Source organism: Macaca nemestrina, chromosome 4, assembly GCF_043159975.1.
Source record: "Macaca nemestrina isolate mMacNem1 chromosome 4, mMacNem.hap1, whole genome shotgun sequence".
NCBI classification, from domain to species: Eukaryota; Metazoa; Chordata; class Mammalia; order Primates; family Cercopithecidae; genus Macaca; species Macaca nemestrina.
This window is the reverse complement of record NC_092128.1, coordinates 105,533,586-105,551,439: the sequence shown is the minus strand read 5'-3', so window position 1 is coordinate 105,551,439 and position 17,854 is coordinate 105,533,586. Positions and strand designations below refer to the sequence as shown.

General features: G+C 36.0%; 1 protein-coding gene across 3 annotated transcripts in view; it reads left to right on the top strand.

Annotated features, from left to right (window-relative positions):
• LOC105475857 (dpy-19 like C-mannosyltransferase 1) overlaps window positions 1-17,854 on the top strand; it is a 110,420-nt gene that overhangs the window by 58,168 nt on the left and 34,398 nt on the right. For all 3 annotated transcript variants that reach the window (XM_071095033.1, XM_071095032.1, XM_071095030.1), the window contains 3 exons: window positions 7,080-7,171; window positions 11,114-11,213; window positions 13,638-13,715. In XM_071095033.1, coding sequence (XP_070951134.1) covers window positions 7,080-7,171; window positions 11,114-11,213; window positions 13,638-13,715 — 270 coding nt within the window. The remainder of the gene's footprint in view (window positions 1-7,079; window positions 7,172-11,113; window positions 11,214-13,637; window positions 13,716-17,854) is intronic.

Below are 17,854 nucleotides of genomic sequence, written 5' to 3'. Positions count from 1 at the left end.
AGTCTTTACCCATTAAAAAATACTTGGGTTATTTTATTCATATATGGGAACTCTTTGTCTGCAAGTATATATATGTTCTGCAAGTCACTTCTCACCACTTATGACCTGTCTTTTCATCTTTTTGGGTTTTGTGATTTTTATCTTTGTGTACATGATCTTTTGAGGGTTTGTTGATGAAGAAGTTCTTAATTTTCGTGAAGTTCCATTTATCAATCTCTTATGTTTAGTCCTTTTTGTGTCTGATTAAAAAAATCTTTGCCTACTGTAGGTCATAAAGATTTTCTCATATTTTCTTTTAGAAGCTTGAAGAAAATATAAGGGAAAACCTTGGTGTAGCTTTCACATTTTGGTTTGTAATCTGTCTAGAATCTTGTATACAGTATGAAAGAGGTTCCAGATTCCTTCCTCCCTTACCCCACCCCAAATAGGATGCCCAGTTAACTTAGTACGTTTTTGTTAAAAAGAAAATTTTTCCCTGCTGAATTGTAGTGGGCTTTGTGTCATAAATAAAATGACTATATAGTTTTGGATTTATTTTTACACCTCAATTATGTGCTATTAGTCTGTTTATCTTCAAGCCAGTATCACACTGCCTTAAATATTGTAGCTTTATAAGTTTAATATCTGATAGTGAAGATCTCCAACCTTGTTCTTCGTCAATATTGCCATAGCTATTCCAGGTCCTTTGTGTTTCCATACAAATTTTAGAATCAGTTTGTCACTACTCCCCTCTCTTTCAACACATATACAACCTGCTGGTTAATCTCTAGATTAATTTAGAATGAACATTCCTGAATATACTAAATCTTCCAATCCATAAACATAGGTTTATATTCGTCTCCTTTAATTCCTTTCAGCAATGTTTTATGTTTTGCACATATTTTATTAATCTCTAGATATTTTATGATTTTGGCACTATTTTCTGCCCTTTTAATATATCTCATTGGTGTCTGAACACTTCCTTTCAAATACAAAAAGGTTCCAGAAACAAATTATTCTGTAATACACACAAAATTGTTTCAGAGTTACTGCACTAATGTCATTACCAATAACAAACCTGCCAAGTATGGTTCAGTATTTCTCTAGTTATTTTTCTCCCGTGAGTATATTCTACTAAGGAGGTGTAGTCAGAGTATAAAAGTTAAACAATTCAGAAGCAACCTGAATTGTTTTTATTTCTCCATGTTGTATTATCATTTTGATAGTGCAATTTGAATCTTTTGTTTCTGTTTCTCCTTATATTGCCTTTATATCTTGGCTAATGCTTTCATTTTGTAGTCAGAATTTTGGTTATGTTGATAATCTTGAGCAGTGTAGTTTATAACTGCATGATAAAGGTGGTAGAGGTGACATTGATAACATCTTGCCAGATATATTTTCTATTTTAGATGAGTAAGCAATGGTCAAGTTCGAGTCTTTGCAACAATGGATGGAGACATGGAGGTGTACTCACTGGTTTTTCAACAAAGTTGACTGCTTTCATAGAGGTTTTTTGTAAATTTAGGATAGGATATAATGATATCTTAGATTTTCAGAGACAAAAAGATCAATGTTTTCTGTCATACAACCAGCTGAAATTCTTTATAAAGATAGTACAGTTTAAAATAGCATTTACATATCACTGACACATTAAACTCTGTGTGAGCCAAAATTGTACTGTAAGTTCAGATTGAAATATGTAACTGGTTAATCGAGCAGCTTATCCGTACGGGCTGTGCATAATCTGAAAATCTGAAGTCTGAAATACTCCAAAAGTCTTAAAACTTTTTGAATGCCAACATGACTCTCAAAGGAAATTCTCATTGGAGCATTTCAGATTTTGGTTTTTTTTTTTTTTTTTTGGATTAGAGATGCTCAACCAGTAATTAAAATGCAAATATTCCTAAATTTGAAAAACTGAAATCCAACCAACACTTCTGGTCACAGCATTTTGGATAAGAAATACTCAACCTATGTATGGTACAAAAATAGACCAAAACTCCAAGAAAGCAACCAGGCTTACTTATTATCAAGATACAGCGCCCTGAGATCCTCAAAGCCTACTCCAAACTAAAAGTCTTCCTAGATAATAGGACTGCCCTAAGTAGCATCAAACAGAAGATGTTCAAGCCATGTCTCTTAAACCTAGCATTTTTGTGGTTCTATGTGGATAGCAGGATTAGCAGGATTCTTAACAACTATAACATTCTCTGAAGAGAGGTAGCATAACCTTCATAGTGCCAGCAATCTTTTAAGGAAGCACTCATATAGTGTTTGAAGCATTATTATAGTTAATATTAAGCAATATAAAGCAATAGTATAGTCAATAAAGAAAAGCAGCAGTCAGAGGTAGGTAATTTGTTTTAACCCTAAACATTATAGTAGCAAGTTAGGATTGATCCAGCAAATAGTAACTCTAGTAAAAACTCTTGGAATAAATCTTAAACATGATCTGTTTGATACTAATACTAACCACAATTTGTGACTCACTAGTCAGTTGTTCTTCTATTTATTTTGAAGTTATGAAGATAAATCAATTAGATTATGCTGTATTTCCAATATTGTAAGTTAATAGATTGAAAATAGAGATTGAAAAATTAAGCTGTTTTTGAGATTCCTTAGTTATTGATTCTTGAGTGAATGATTAAAAATTATTACGCAGAAAATAAAAGCCTGTTGTTAATATCTACACAGTATTATGTTGCAATATAATCAGTGTTATGAAATGTGTGCTAAAAATTATATACTAGATGATTGCAGTTTATGCAATTAAGATTTTTATTGAATTTATTTTCACAGTAAGTGAATTTCTTGTACTTAAAGATAACATACATTTGTATAACCCTTTTTTGAAGCAGTTCACATGTATATTTCCTTTAAATCTCAAATTTCAAAATAATGCCTTTAAAAAGCATTGACATTTTAAACTGTCACACTATTTTTATTTTACATTTAAAATTAGAGAGAAAGAAAAAATATTTACTTGTTGAAACATAAGGCATGACTAAATCAAATCTCTTCACTATTTTCAAAGTATATGAGGTCATCTGGAATGGCAATTATGTTTGTACCAGATCCAGTAAAGCACGTTGTGTTACTAGAGAAACAATAGAAAGCACTTTCATGGACATTTGATTTCATGCACTCAGAATTTTGGAGGGAGAAGACCTTGCCCTTCATTACAGTCCTGTAATTGGGTTTTCTTGTCCCTACTTTCAGAGGATGTAATTCAGTTTTGGTGAACTGAGTGACTTCAGCTATTAAATGAAACAAATTCCTGAGAGATGATAATGTCATTGAATGTGGGTAACAAATGTGGGGGAAACGTCTGTATGAAGAAAATTCTCAAATTGCACATTGCATAGTTTGAATACTTGCTTGTTTGAATACTTGTTTTTGTACAGAGACTGATGGCTTTACAAATTTTGATCATATAGGCATACTTCAGAGATATGCAGGTTTAGGACCAGACTGGGGCAATAAAGTGAATACCATAATAAATCAAGTCATGCAAACTTTTTGGTTTTCCAGTGCATATAAAAGTTATGTTTACACTGTACTGTAGTCTGTTAAGTGTGAAATAGCATTATGTCTAAAAAACAATGTACATACCGTAATTTAAAAATAAGTTGCTAATTCCAGCACTTTGGGAGGCTGAGGCAGGCAGATCGCCTGAGGTCAGGAGTTCAAGACCAGCCTGGTCAACATGGTAAAACCCTTTCTGTATTAAAAATACAAAAAAAATTAGCCGAGTGTGGTGGCGGGTGCCCGTAGTCCCAGCTACTCAGGAGGCTGAGGCGGGAGAATTGCTTGAACCCCGGAGGCGGAGGCTGCAGTGAGCTGAAATTGCACAACTGCACTCCAGCCTGGGCGGCAGAATGAAACTCCGTCCCAAAACAAATGAACAAACAAACTGCCAATGATCATCTGAACCTTCAGCAAGTTGTTCAAATGGAGGGTCTTGCCTTGATGTTGACGGCTGCTGACAGAGGGGTTGCTGAGGATTGGGATAGCTGTGGCAATTTCTTAAAATAAGATAACAATGAAATTTGCTGTGTTGATTGATTCTTTCTTTCACGAAAGAGTCCTCTGTAGCATGTGATGCTGTTTGATAGCATTGATAGCATTTTACCCACGGTAGAACTTTCAAAATTGGAGTCAGTCCTCTCAAACCCTGCCACTGCTTTCGCAACTAAGTTTATGTCATATTCTAAATCCTTTGTTGTAATTTCAACAATGTTTACAGTATCTTCACCAGTAGTAGATCCCATTTCAAGAAATTTCAAGAAACCACTCTTCTTTGCTCATTTAAGAAGCAACTCCTTATCCTTTAAGTTTTACCCCTATTACAGCAGTTCAGTCACATCTTCAGGCTCCACTTCTAGTTATCTTGCCAATTCTACCACATCTGCAGTTACCTCCTCCACTGAAGTCTTGAGCCCATCTAAGTCTCCCATGAGGGTTGAAATAAACTTCTTCCAAAGTCCTATTAATGATGATATTTTGACCTCCTCCCATGAATCAGAATGATTTTCATGGTATCTGAAATATTTAATCCATTCCGGATTTAAATTTCATGTTCCCAGACTCATCAGAGGAATCACTATGGCGACTAGAGCCTTATGAAACATATCTCTTAAATAATAAGACCTGAAAGTTGAAATGACTTCTTGCTTCATGGGCTGCAGAACAGATGCTGTGTTAGCAGGCATGAAACCAACATTAATCACTTCATCCGTCTCCACCCAAGCACTTGTGTAACCAAGTGCATTGTCAATGAGCAATAATATTTTGAAAAGAATCTTTTTTTTGAGCAGTAGGTCTCAAGAATGGGCTTAAAATATCCAGTCAATCATGCTAAAACAGATGTGCTGTCATCTAGGCTTGTTGCTCCATTTGTAGATCACGTGCAAAGTAGATTTAGTGTAATTCTTAAGGGTTCTAGGATTTTTAGAATGGTGAATGAATATTGGCTTCAAGTTAGTCACTGGTTGTGTTAGGTCCTAACAAGAGAGTCAACCTGACCTTTGATGTTTTGAAGCCAGCCACTGACTCCTCTCTGACTAGGAAAGTCCTAGATGACATTTTCTTCCAATAGAAGGCTTTTTCATCTGCACTGAAAATCTGTTGTTTAGTGCAGGCACCTGCCTCAGTTATGTTAGCTAGATCTTCTGGATAACTTGCAGCTTCTGCATCAGCATTGCTGTTTTACCTTGTACTTTTATCTTATGGAGATGGCTTCTTTCCTGAAACCTCATGAACCAACCTTTGCTAGTTCTGTAGCTTCCTCACCTCTCTCAGCCTTCATAGAATTGAAGAGAGTTAGGGTTTTGTTCTGGATTAGGCTTTGACTTAAGGAAATGTGGCTGGTTTGATCTTCCATCCAGAACATTAAAACTGTCTGCATATCATCTATAAGGTTGTTTTACTTTTAATTTCCTTCAATAATTTTTCTTTTGCATTCCAGACTGTTAGGCATAAGAGGCCTAGCTTTTGGCCTCTCTCAGATTTTGACGTGCCTTCTTCACTAAGTTCAATCCTTTCTAGCCTTTGACTTAAAGTGAGAGATGAACAACTCTTTCTATTAATTGAACACATAGAGGCCCTTTTAGGCTTATTAGTTTTCCTAATTTTAATATTATTGTGTCTCAGGGAATTTGGAGGCCTGTTGGGAGGGAGAGAAATTGGAGAGTGGCTGATCGGTGGAGCAGTTAGAACACACACATTTATCCATTAAGTTTGCCATCTTATTGGGCATGGTTCAAGGCACCTAAAGCAATTACAATTGTAATATCAGAGATTACTGATCACAGATCACCATAGCAGATATAGTAATAATGAAAAAGGTTGAAATATTGTGAAAATTACCAAAACGTGACACAGAGATGTGAAGTGACCACATGCTTTGGAAAAATGGCACTGATAGACTTGCTTGATGCAGGGTTGCCACAAACCTTCAATTTGTAACAGACGTTATCTGCGAAGCATAGTAAAGGGCAATGAAACGCAGTTTGCCTATGTATCTTACTGTCAATCATACTGAACTCTCCAGTTAATCTAATAAACAGCTTTAAAAAATTGCATTCTAGTAACAACATTATACATTATCAGCAGACCTTTTCAATCTTTTCAGCATTCCCTTGTGGGAGTAGTTCATTCATAAATAGATATGTATGTCAGTTTCATAAAGGATGGTGAGCTTGGTAGAAAAGAGTAAACTGGCTCAGTCTTTTTATAGCAGTACTAGAAATATTCAGTAGTCTGAGGTAGAGCTAAAATATAGGAAACACTTATTTCTGACATGGTCTTTGTCATTCTGTGGAGTCTTAGATACCCCTGCTTGCATTGAAAGACATCATTATTTTAGTGTGACTTAATATCAGATTGCTTGTATTTAATTCTATGCTGTTTTCTGTTGATGGAAGGATGAACTTACTAATATGTTTAGTATATATACAGAAAAATGACGTTATTACAACTGTGATAGTACATTGCTTAATTATGTCCAAAGTGAGCTTTTCAGAAAGGTTTTTGCTTAACAATTTTAGGACTTTTGTTACTTAATTTGATTCTACCACCTACTTTTAAATATTTTGCAACCAAGGGGAGCTTAGGCAAAAAAGTAAAACCAAAAATGGAATATTCCTTTGTAGCAGCACTGTGAATGAAAATACTAAAATTGATGACTACAAAGAGTTCTCAAGTACTGGTTATGGATAGTTTTGCTGAAATTCATGGGAAAGAAGACAAACAATAGATAAATAATCAACTCAAAATATTCTAAAATTTGGCAGAACATTTTCTTGCTGGTACTTTCCTGCCTTTTAAGATGTAGTTGCATCTTTTTTGGTATTTTCTTGTTGACAATTCATGATACTAATGCTTTACATGATCTTAAGCCACATGTTTCTCTGTCAGTAATGTTTCTCACATGCTAGTTTTGCTGTTTATGGAATAAAGTCCAGTAGTTTGTTTTACAACATGCCATTTAAATTGTGTTCAAAATAATTTTATTTTATTTATAAATAGCAATTTTTCCTTGGAATGTCTATCTTAGTAAATTTAGCAAGTGTACTATACTATGAATTTTTTTTTTTCAGTGTACCCGTGTAATGTGGACACCACCTCTCCGTGAAAGCTTCTCATATCCGTTTCTTGTTCTTCAAATGTTGCTAGTGACTCATATTCTCAGGTAACTTTGACTTAACCTTATTTCTTTTTGCATTAAATAATTTAAACTAGAATTTCTTGATCTTCCATAATAAAGTCAACATAATAAAATAACCAATATGATGCTGTTGTTAGTAAAAATATTTTAAGAGTATAACTTAAAAATAGTACCAAAACCATTTCCTCTATCAGCCTTCTATTCCTCTTCCTTTTTCTTTGTGGTCCACAGTGACTGCTTGAGAAGGAACACATTTGCTTTCACTTCTCCTGCCGTTTCCACTTTCCCAAGTCTTCTTCTGTTACCAGTATAACCTCCTGAAAATGAGCAGAAAGAACGTAAAGGCTGGTCTTGTTATAGTGTATCCTGTAAGATACAATCCTTTGGGGCAAAGTGTAATTCACAGAATTCACAGTTCTCTCCCTTTCTGCTGACAAATATTGAGCTGCCTTGCTTCAGAGGGTAAAAATGAAACCAAATGGGGGCTATGGAAAAATGGAACAAAGCATGATAAAAATCTGAAGATGACTCAGACCCATAACTCCCTTCAGTGATCCTCCGAATTCGGAAGAACTTTGTTGAAGTCTGTTATGCCAAACGCTTTGGGCAATCTATATTTCCCTCTGAATGTTACAGCAAGCATAGAACCATCACATGGCTTTTAGTCTCCTACATAGTAGTGTCTTTAGACAGACCTTTCATAGAACATGGGATGGGTAATGTTTTTAAAGTCTGTGTAGCTCTAGCTGTCTCCTAAACTCCTCTTTAATAGGGTTTAAAGCTTCTTTAGCACCTTCAAATAAGGTGAACCTCTATGAATTCATAACCTTTACCTGTGCCCTGTTGGTTCTGAGGCACATTGAGCAACGGTCCCTTCTCAGACATCTCTGTAAGAAGTGTTGTGCTGTAAGAGTCTTTGATTCACCACCACAGATGCTGTTTTTCCACATTCACATTCTTGACCATGGCTTTTTTCTCCAGTGTAGTGCAGACAGCAGACTATCAGTCTCTAGTTCCTTCCTGCTTTTCTACCTCTGCTCCTGTCTTAAATCCAGCGAAGGCAAACCTTTGATTCTTCTTTCACTCACTGATCCGATCTGTCCCTGAGTAGCTGTGCGGATGCTGCTCCGGGGACTGAGCGCCGCTTCCTTTAGTCCATCTGCACCATGGCAGGTAGTGTTAGTTTCCTGTTGCTGTGTAGCCAGTCACCACATACTGGGATCTACTGTCTTGGAGTTCTCTAGCTCCGAAGTTTTACAATCAGGGTATTGGAGGTGCTACACTCTTCCGGAGGGCGCAGAGTGGGAGGGGAGAGAATCAATTTTCTTGCCTTTTCTAGCTTCTAGAGGCTGCCTGCATTTCTTGGGAGACCGCCTGCATTTCTTGGGAGACCGCCTGCATTTCTTGGGAGACCACCTGCATTTCTTGGGAGACCGCCTGCATTTCTTGGCTTGTGGCTCCTTCATCTTCAAAACCAGCAATGGTGGATTGGGTCCTTCTTTGTCAGTTCACTCCAACCTTCTCTTCAGCCTGTCTTCCACTTTTGAGTACCCTGTGGTTACACTGGGCCCACCTGGATAATCCAGGATATATTCCCTACTATCGGGCCAGGTGATTAGTCATCTTCATTCCGTCTGCAGCCCTAGTTCCCCTTTGCCATGCAACATGACATGTTCACAGGTTCCAGGGATTAGGGCACAGATATTTTTGGAGGCCATTATTCTGCCTTCCTGGATGGGGCCTTTCCAGTTGCTGTTTCCTGCCTTTAAGAGCTGCCTTCTGTTGGATTCTTCTCTGTTTTTGGCTCCAGGTCCTTCTGTGACAAGCTTTTTATGTTTTCTTTAGTCTCTTATCATTGTCTTTTTCAGCTTTACCTACCTCTTCATACCTGTCTTTACTTTTTGCTGAAAAGTTTTAGAGAAATTTCCTTTCTTCAGAACCTTCTTCATTGTCTCTGTTTATATTCTGGTTGACATTTCCCTTCTCATATTCCTGGCCATCTGAAGCTGAATCAGATGCTGCTTTCATCACTCCTGGTTCAGATCCATCCCATCTTGATCTTCCTTGCCATCTTCATTGGCAGCTTCTGATTGCGATGGCTTTCCTGGTTATGCTCCTTAGTTGGTGTGGCTCCCTGCTTGCTTGGTGTGGCTGTGACTGCTTGCTTGGAAGTGTGGGCTTTCATTTTGCTTTCTTGGACACTGCAGTCTTTTTTCTGAAGGATAGCAACCTTCTCTCTATTGGCCATCTTCATCTTCTGATATTTCATCCTTCTTACTGACATTGTCTCCTTTGGAAGAGCAGCCATTTCCTTTAGTTCTTGGTTTCTACCTATAGTTGACATATTGTGACATGAGAGGGAGGTGGTGGGTGGTGATGGCTTGGGGGAGCCAAGAAGAAGCTGAGCAGTGTTGATGCAGGCTGCAGTGCTGAGGATACTGTTATCAAACTGGAAAGGAGACTGTTCCTTAATGCTAGGAATCATGTATAAATAAGGTTAGAGGTATATTTTAACAAATTGGTTTTGTCCAGTTTTGCATTTTAAGCATTTTTAGAAATTCAGTTTATATAATCACCTAATACTAGCACAGCTTAGCTTTTTCTTGATTGTTCTTAGCTTTTTTTTTTTTTTTTTTAAATTATCCTTGGCAATATTTATGTTTCCATTTCTGTTGTCTTGGGTCAGAGCTATTTTGATCACCAATTGGATTTTCTTTGTTTTCTGTTCATTCCTATCTCCCCATAGTGCATTCTTTACCCAGCTGCCAGATTGGTACTAAATTCTGTTCAGAAATCTTAATGTCTCTTGTTACCCATAAAATGAAAATCAAATTTGGTATTCAAAAGCAGTAGAGAAAAGCTTTATTTTAGACAGTGGCTTTCAAACTTTTGGACTATGATCTATGAGAAATAAGAAATAAGTTTTACACTGTGGCTTAGAATACACATACATGTATGCACACAACTGAAAAGTGTCACAGAATAGAACCGCTCGTACGTAGGATATAGTCATATATATTCCGTTTCACTCTGCTGATCTCCATTTTTAAATGCTAAATTTTATTCCATAAGTTGACTTCATAGCTCATTAAAAGGTTATCTGGAGTTTAAAAGTACTTTTGTTGGATTAAAATAGCAGAGAGGGATGTCCTTTGGGGAAGGGATACTTCCAGAAGTGAAGAAAGGCGTTTCGTAATGGTGCTCTATGCTCCAGGTAGGTTTGTCTAACCAGGATGTCTTTACTGTATCCAAGCTGCCTACACTCCATCACCTCAGTGTATTAACATGCACACTGTGCTTCTGTGAAGATGGACACGTGTGGGGCTTTGCGTTGGCTTGCAGATTTAGAGGATAAAGTCATCTAAAATCTAAAATCTCCTAAAATCTCCTAAATTACAAGTCAGTACCATAGTGAGATCTCTGAAGATTGCTTCAGAATGGCCCCCATATCTTTTCCTCCACTTAACTTTTCTGTGTTCTCCTACCTGTGCCAGACCCAACTTTTTATCTCACAAGCGTACAAAATCTCTCTCAGCCGCTTAGCTCTTATTCTACATTCTTGCACTAGTTGTCTGTGTAATACTTAGCACTTAAAATACACTGCTGTCATCTTTTCACAGGCATCTCCTGCCTTTCTAACCAATGAATCTGTTGAATCAGTATTTTTAAATATTCAGACATGGATTCACCAAAATATAATTTGAAAAAAATGTGCATGAATATAGTGACCCAGCCACCCTCCTTCTGTCTGTGTTATTGTTAGCAATAATGGGTATTTACCTTTCAAAGAAAATTGTTGTAATTGAGTATCAGAAGGTATAATTTCTAACCCATTGGTTCATTTTATGTTTAGGTTGTGTTATAACCAGATCATATATATTTAGAGATTCTAATTTGCAGCAGTTTGGAGCCATGCTAGACTATTTTGTGTTTAAACTTACTAATACTTAATTTTATCTTTTCAAGGGCTACAAAACTTTATAAAGGAAGCTTGATTGCACTCTGCATTTCCAATGTGTTTTTCATGCTTCCTTGGCAGTTTGCCCAATTTGTACTTCTTACTCAGGTGAGCTGATTATATTTTAAGTTGTTTTAAGCTTAGCATGTTTGACTGTGTGAACTCATTTGCATAAAATTATAACTGAGATGTTCTATGATTCTGAGTCCTAAAACATTTTCTAGGAAAAATGTTTTTCTAAAACATTTTTTAGAAATGTTGAACAAAAGAAAGTTCAGGGTAGAGAAATATGTAGAATTATTTTTTAATGATTGTTAATTATTTACTTCCTAACATAATGCATTTATTGAACTCAAATTTGTAAGAATGCTTATCTTTGTTATTCAGTATTGTTAATGTGCTTAAAAGAGGACTAGTGCTATAACTTTAAGTATTTCTCTTATCTATAGTATTTCTCTTACATAAAATGTTTCTTTTATGAATAGTTGTGTACATTCTTGCACGTAGAATAAAGACACATAGGATTACAGGATAAATAGCTAACCAGTTCATCTCTTACAAAATTCTCTCTACCAGTCTGGAAATTTATCTATTGTGTTTCCATGTACTCTTGCCCATTATAAATGGAGGTAGCTTGTTGAGAGAGGGAGTAAATTACATACTCATTTTTTCCCTGCCTACTATTTTGTTGTTGTTGTTGTTGTACTGGTATATTTGTATAAAGCAGTTGAACAGTTGCTTTTTTTGTTTTTTCTTTCTTTTTGAGATGGAGTCTTGCTCTGTCACCCAGGCTGGAGTGCAGTGGCACAATCTTGGCTCACTGCAACCCCTACCTCCCGGGTTCAAGCGATTCTCCTGCCTGAGCCTCCCAAGTAGCTGGGACCACAGGCGCCCACCACCACACCCAGCTAATTATTTGTATTTTTAGTAGAGACGAGTTTCACTGTTTTAGCTAGGATGGTCTCGATCTCCTGACCTCGTGATCCGCCTGCTTCGGCCTCCCAAAGTGCTGGGACTACAGGCATGAGCCACTGCGCCTGGCCACCTTTTAATATTTTTTAGAACGTCTTGCTTGGGAAATGAAGTTAGACTTGGATTTGAGTCCTAATTCTATTCAGTAGCCTTTTAATTTGGATAAAATAGTTAACTTTTCTTACTTTAGGTTTTCTCATTTCTCTATTTCTGAAATAGAGATAATAAAAGAACCTACTTTACTGGGTTGCGGATAGGACCAGATGAAGTAATGTATATGATTCTTAACACGATACCTGGTACTTAGTAGGTTTCAGTAAAGTTAGTTGGTTTTATCATTATTTTAAAAAATAGGCTCTATTTGTACTACTTTTTACTTTGATCTTGTCTTGTAGACTCGTTTGTGTAACTTAGTTTGATAACATTTTCAATCAGTTTCTGGTTTAAAATTGTCTCTGAGATTCTGTCTTTAAAATTCCACCCTGTAAATGTACTGTGTGTTGCTTAGCCCTTGGCGTGAAAAGGGAGCATTCTCATTGCTTCTGATAGTGGACACCGCCTGCTTTTCTGTGGAGGTGAAGGGGACCTTATGTTGTGGGGCTTATGTTGAATAATAACACACACTTCCCCACAGTTGTTGTGTCATATCAGGCACCCCAAGAAATGCAGTATTCTCCATGGGTAACTCTGAATAAAGAGAAACTGTTGTTTTTCTCACTAATGGAAAAATCTGTTGTAGATTGCTTTAGAGATAAAAAACTTGATGAATGAAACTTAAGTTATATGTTTATTTTGCAATCTGTTTATGCTATGCTTTTGTAGTAGGACAGGGAGAATTTAATTTGAGTTGCTTTCTCTATGAGGAAGGGTGTGGAGGCATTGTCTGACATATTACCTCTATGTAAGAGATACTGTATCATCATTTAATCAGTTCATCTAAATAATTCCAATACTCTTAGAATTATTGATATATAACATACAACTTTCTTCCAAATGGAAAAGAAAATTAAAAATACCTTTACAGCGAAAGTACTCAATTTGAAATTGATAAATTTGATTATAACTAACTCTTGAATATTTGTATTAATGAAAGAACGCTAATGGAGATACTTGTAAAGAGTAACTGTCAAGCAGAAATTAAGGTATTTTTATGCACACATGCATTGCATAATTATTTTTCAGTTTAATGTACCTTCCCCAATTATGTATTAGTTGTCATGTTATAATTACATTTTCGTCTTTTTTGATTAGATAAGGCACTTTTTAATTGTACATGTTGACAGTGGGGTTGACCTGAAATTAAAATGAGTATTGTTTTGGACGATCGACAAAGTAGACAATTCACATGATTGAGAGAGCTGTGTATCAGAGAGAAAAATCAACCAATATTTTCTATATTAATATATTGACTATATTTAATGATAAATTGGCAGATAAAAGGAAAACAAAAGAACTCACTGTGTGTAGATATAAATCAGTTGAAACAACAATAAAAATATTCTTCATTCTTGTGGCTGTTCATTTTATCTTTTTTACTTTTAATTTCTTTTTAAATTTCAGATTGCATCATTATTTGCAGTGTATGTTGTCGGGTACATTGATATATGTAAATTACGGAAGATCATTTATATACACATGGTAATAATTTTTTATTGTTCTTTTCCATTTAGTTTGCCCTTAAAATAAACTCCTAATTAATATTTGATTTGTGAATATTTGAAATGTTCACACATTGTGATATAATCAGCAGACCTTGTTTTGATAGACCACTCACAAATATTTAATTTGGGTCATATTATCTGATTGAAGTTGTGCCCAACTTATGCATTATCAGTAAAAGAAATAATTTATGAAACAGAACCTTGGGACTGATACATTATCCAGGAGTTGCCTGTTAAAAGTAGAAGGGCCCAACATGGTGGCTCACGCCTGTAATCCCAACACTTTTGAGAGGCCAAGGTGGGGTTCACTTGATGCCAGGAGTTTGAAACCAGCCTGGGCAACAGAGCCAGACCTCATCTCTACAAAATAAAAAATTTTAGCATGGTGACGCATGCCTATAGTACTAGCTACTTAGGAAGCTGGTGTGAGAGGATCGCATTAGTCCAGGAGGTTGAGACTGCAGTGAGCTATGATCACGCCACTGCACTCCAGCCTGGGCAACATAGCAAGACCATATCTTTACAAAAAAGTAAAAAAGTTCATTTACTGAGTGTCAACTATCCAGGCATGTGGAACACACCAGCATTCATATTACTACATTCTAACAGCATAGGGGAAAGAAGGAAGACAGAAGATAAATAATAAACATAGTAAATGGGTAAATTATGTAGGATGTTAGAAGGTGATAAGGATTTTAGGCGAGGTATGGTGGCTGGGGAAGTTGAGGCAAGAGGACATTTGAGCCCAGGAGTTTAATACCAGCCTGGGTGAGACCCCATCTCTGTAAAAAAAAAAAAATACAAAAAAAGATTTTAGAAGAAAGAAAAGGTCAGGGTAAGGCAGATCAGGAGCACCAAGATCAGGGGGTAGGAGATGGAAAAATCAAATGAGGTGGTCAGGGCAGGTCTTCTTGAGAAAGGGGAGTAGAACAAAGATTGGAAAAAGGAGAAGGAGCTCGCCAAATAGATATGAAAGAAACTGATCTCTAGGTTGGTGGAACAGCTAGAACAAAGACCCAAAAGCTGGTTGGTTGATATTCTTGAATGGTTGTCCTTTAAAAATAAACGTTTGTCTTCTCTCTCATTAGTTTTTATAATTTTGATGTTCTTTTCCTGATAATTTTACAGTTGTCAAAATATCCCATTATTTTCGTTTTCTTAATAATTTATACATATAAAAGGACATTTATAATGTGTAAGGAAGTTATAAACACAGTCATAAAATAAACAACCAGGAGCCTATTCTCCAAATGGAAAATAGAACCTTATCGTTACTTTTAAGTCCTGTATGCCCTGAGCTCATCCCCTCACTGCTCCTAGAGGTAACCGCTATTCTGACTTTTTGAATTGTAATCATTTTGCTTTTCTTTATAACTTTACCATACGTGGATTACTAAATCATATATATTTTTATTATTAAATGTTCACATTCTTTGTAAGGTTTATACAAATGGCATTTTATAAATACTATTTTTTCACTCAGATTTCTGCTACTTATATGTAACTAGAATTCAAATATTTTCACTGCTATATATTTTCCATCATATAAATAAAGTATAATTCATTTGTTCATTTTCTTGTTGAAGGACGTTTAGGTTCTCTCCTCTCCCCCCAACTTCTTTTTTTGGTTTTAAATAATGCTGTAGATTCTTCATGTATCTCCTAGGGCACATACGTTGAGAGTATCTCTAGGGTGTTTTACCTAGTAGTAAACTTGTTGGGTGGTAAATTATGTACATGTTCGACTTTATAAATACCAAATTGTTTTTCTAAAGTGATTGGACTACTTCCAACAGCAATGTATTATTCCGATAGCAGCTTATGTTATTCTACATCCTTTTTTATTTTATCAATCTGGTTCATGTAAAATGGTATCTTGTGACCTTAATTTGCATTTTCTCTGATTCATAATGAAGCTGAGCATCTTTTGGTATGTTTATACACCCTTCATGTTTCCATTGTTGTAAATTCTTATTGAGATCTTTTACCAGTTTATCTTACGTCCAAAAGAAAATGACATCTATTTTAGTCAGTGCGGTGTAATCCATTATTTTTGTTATTTATGTTGATGCTCAAATTGTTCCACACTTGTCCAGCTATTCAAGCTGACTTCTCTTTCCTTATAACATGTCCTTATCATGCTTTGAGCACTTTTAAAAAAAATTAATAAATGTTAAGTTTCATGAAATGCTTTTCTACATCTGTTTAGATGATTCTGTGTATTTCCCCCTCTTTAGTCTGTTACTGTAATGAATTAACATTAATTAATTTTCTAGCATTAAATAAACTTGTTTTTCTGGGCTAAACACAATTTTTTCATGTCGCTGGATTGAGTTTGCTGTTATTTTGATGGGATTTTTACATCCTTGTTCATGAATGAGTTAGACAGTAATTATACATTTTTTAGACTTGGCTTATTTTTTCCCAAACTATTTAAAATAGTTTTTTATTTTGTAATGTAAACTAGATTAAATGTTAAGCCTTCAGAGTTGGCTGGTCACATAGGCAACTATGGCTGAGGGCCTTGACTCAAAGCTATAGTTATAAAATTATAAAATTACACAGTGTAGTTTGTAGTAAAACCTACCTTGGGTGAATGATACATGCTTTATTATATGACTTACTATTTTCTATCTTCTTCCATTATCATTTTATAAATTCCTAAATTTTTATAGTTACAAAAAGAAAAAATATGTAGAATTATTTCCAGAAAATTATGTTTCCATTTTTTATTGTGGTAAAATACATGTAACTTAAAATTTACCACCTTAAGCATTTTTAATTATACAGTTCAGTGATATTAAGTACATTCATAGTTTTACAGCCATCACCACCATCTATTTTCAGAACATTTTTCATCTTGCAAAACTGAAACTCTATACCCATTAAAGTCCTTATTCTTTCATCTTCCCAGCCCCTGGAAACCACCATTCTACTTTCTGCCTTTGTGATTTTGACTACTTTATGTATGTCATGTAAGTGAAATCATACAGTATTTGTCTTTTTGTGACTGGCCTATTTCAATTAGCCTACTGTCCCCAAGTTTCCTCTATGTTGAAGCATGTCAGAATTTCCTTCCTTGTTAAAGCTAAATAATAGTCCATTGTGTGTACACATACACACACACACTAGATTCTGCTTATCCATTCAATCTGTCCATGGATACTTGGATTCTATTTTGTGTACACACACACACACACACACACACACACACACACACACGATTTTGCTTATCCATTCAACCTGTCCATGGATCCTTGGATTCCATTGTGTGTATACAGACACACACACACACACACACACACACACACACACGATTTTGCTTATCTATTCAGTCTGTCCACGGATATTTGAGTTACTTCTATGTTTCAGCTATAGTAAATAATGATGCTATGAACATGGGTAAACAAATATTTTTTGAGATCTTGTTTTCAATTATTTTGAGTATGTACCCAGAAGTGGAATTGCTGGATTGATTATATGGTAAATCTGGTTTTTTAAGGAACTGCCAAACTTTTCCATAGTAGCTGTATATTTTACATTCCTTTGAACAGTGCATGAGGTTCTGTTTTCTCCCTGTAATCACCAGCATTTATTTTCTGCTCTTGTGATGGTAGCCATCATAATAGGTATAAGGTGATATCTCACTGTGGTTTTTGTTTCTTAATTTAAAATCTTTATTTTTCAGAGAAGTTTTAGGTTCATAGCAATTTTTTTTTTGAGTTGGATCTTGCTCTGTCACCCAGGCTGGAGTGCAGTGGCACGATCTCGGCTCGCTGCAACCTCCGGCTCCTGGGTTCAATCGATTCTCCTGCCTCAGCCTTCCAAGTAGCTGGGATTACAGGCACGTACCACCACACTCGGCTAATTTTTGTATTTTTAATAGAGACGGGGTTTCCCCATGTTGGCCAGGCTAGTCTCGAACTCCTGACCTCATGTGATCTGCCCACCTCAGCCTCCCAAAGTGCTGGGATTACAGACGTGAGCCACCGCACCCAGCCAGGTTTATAGCAAAATTAAGCAGAAAGTACAGAGTTCCCATATACCCCCTGCCCCCCAACCATGCACGACCTATCCCTCTACTGACATCCCGCACCAGAGTGGTACATTTGTTAC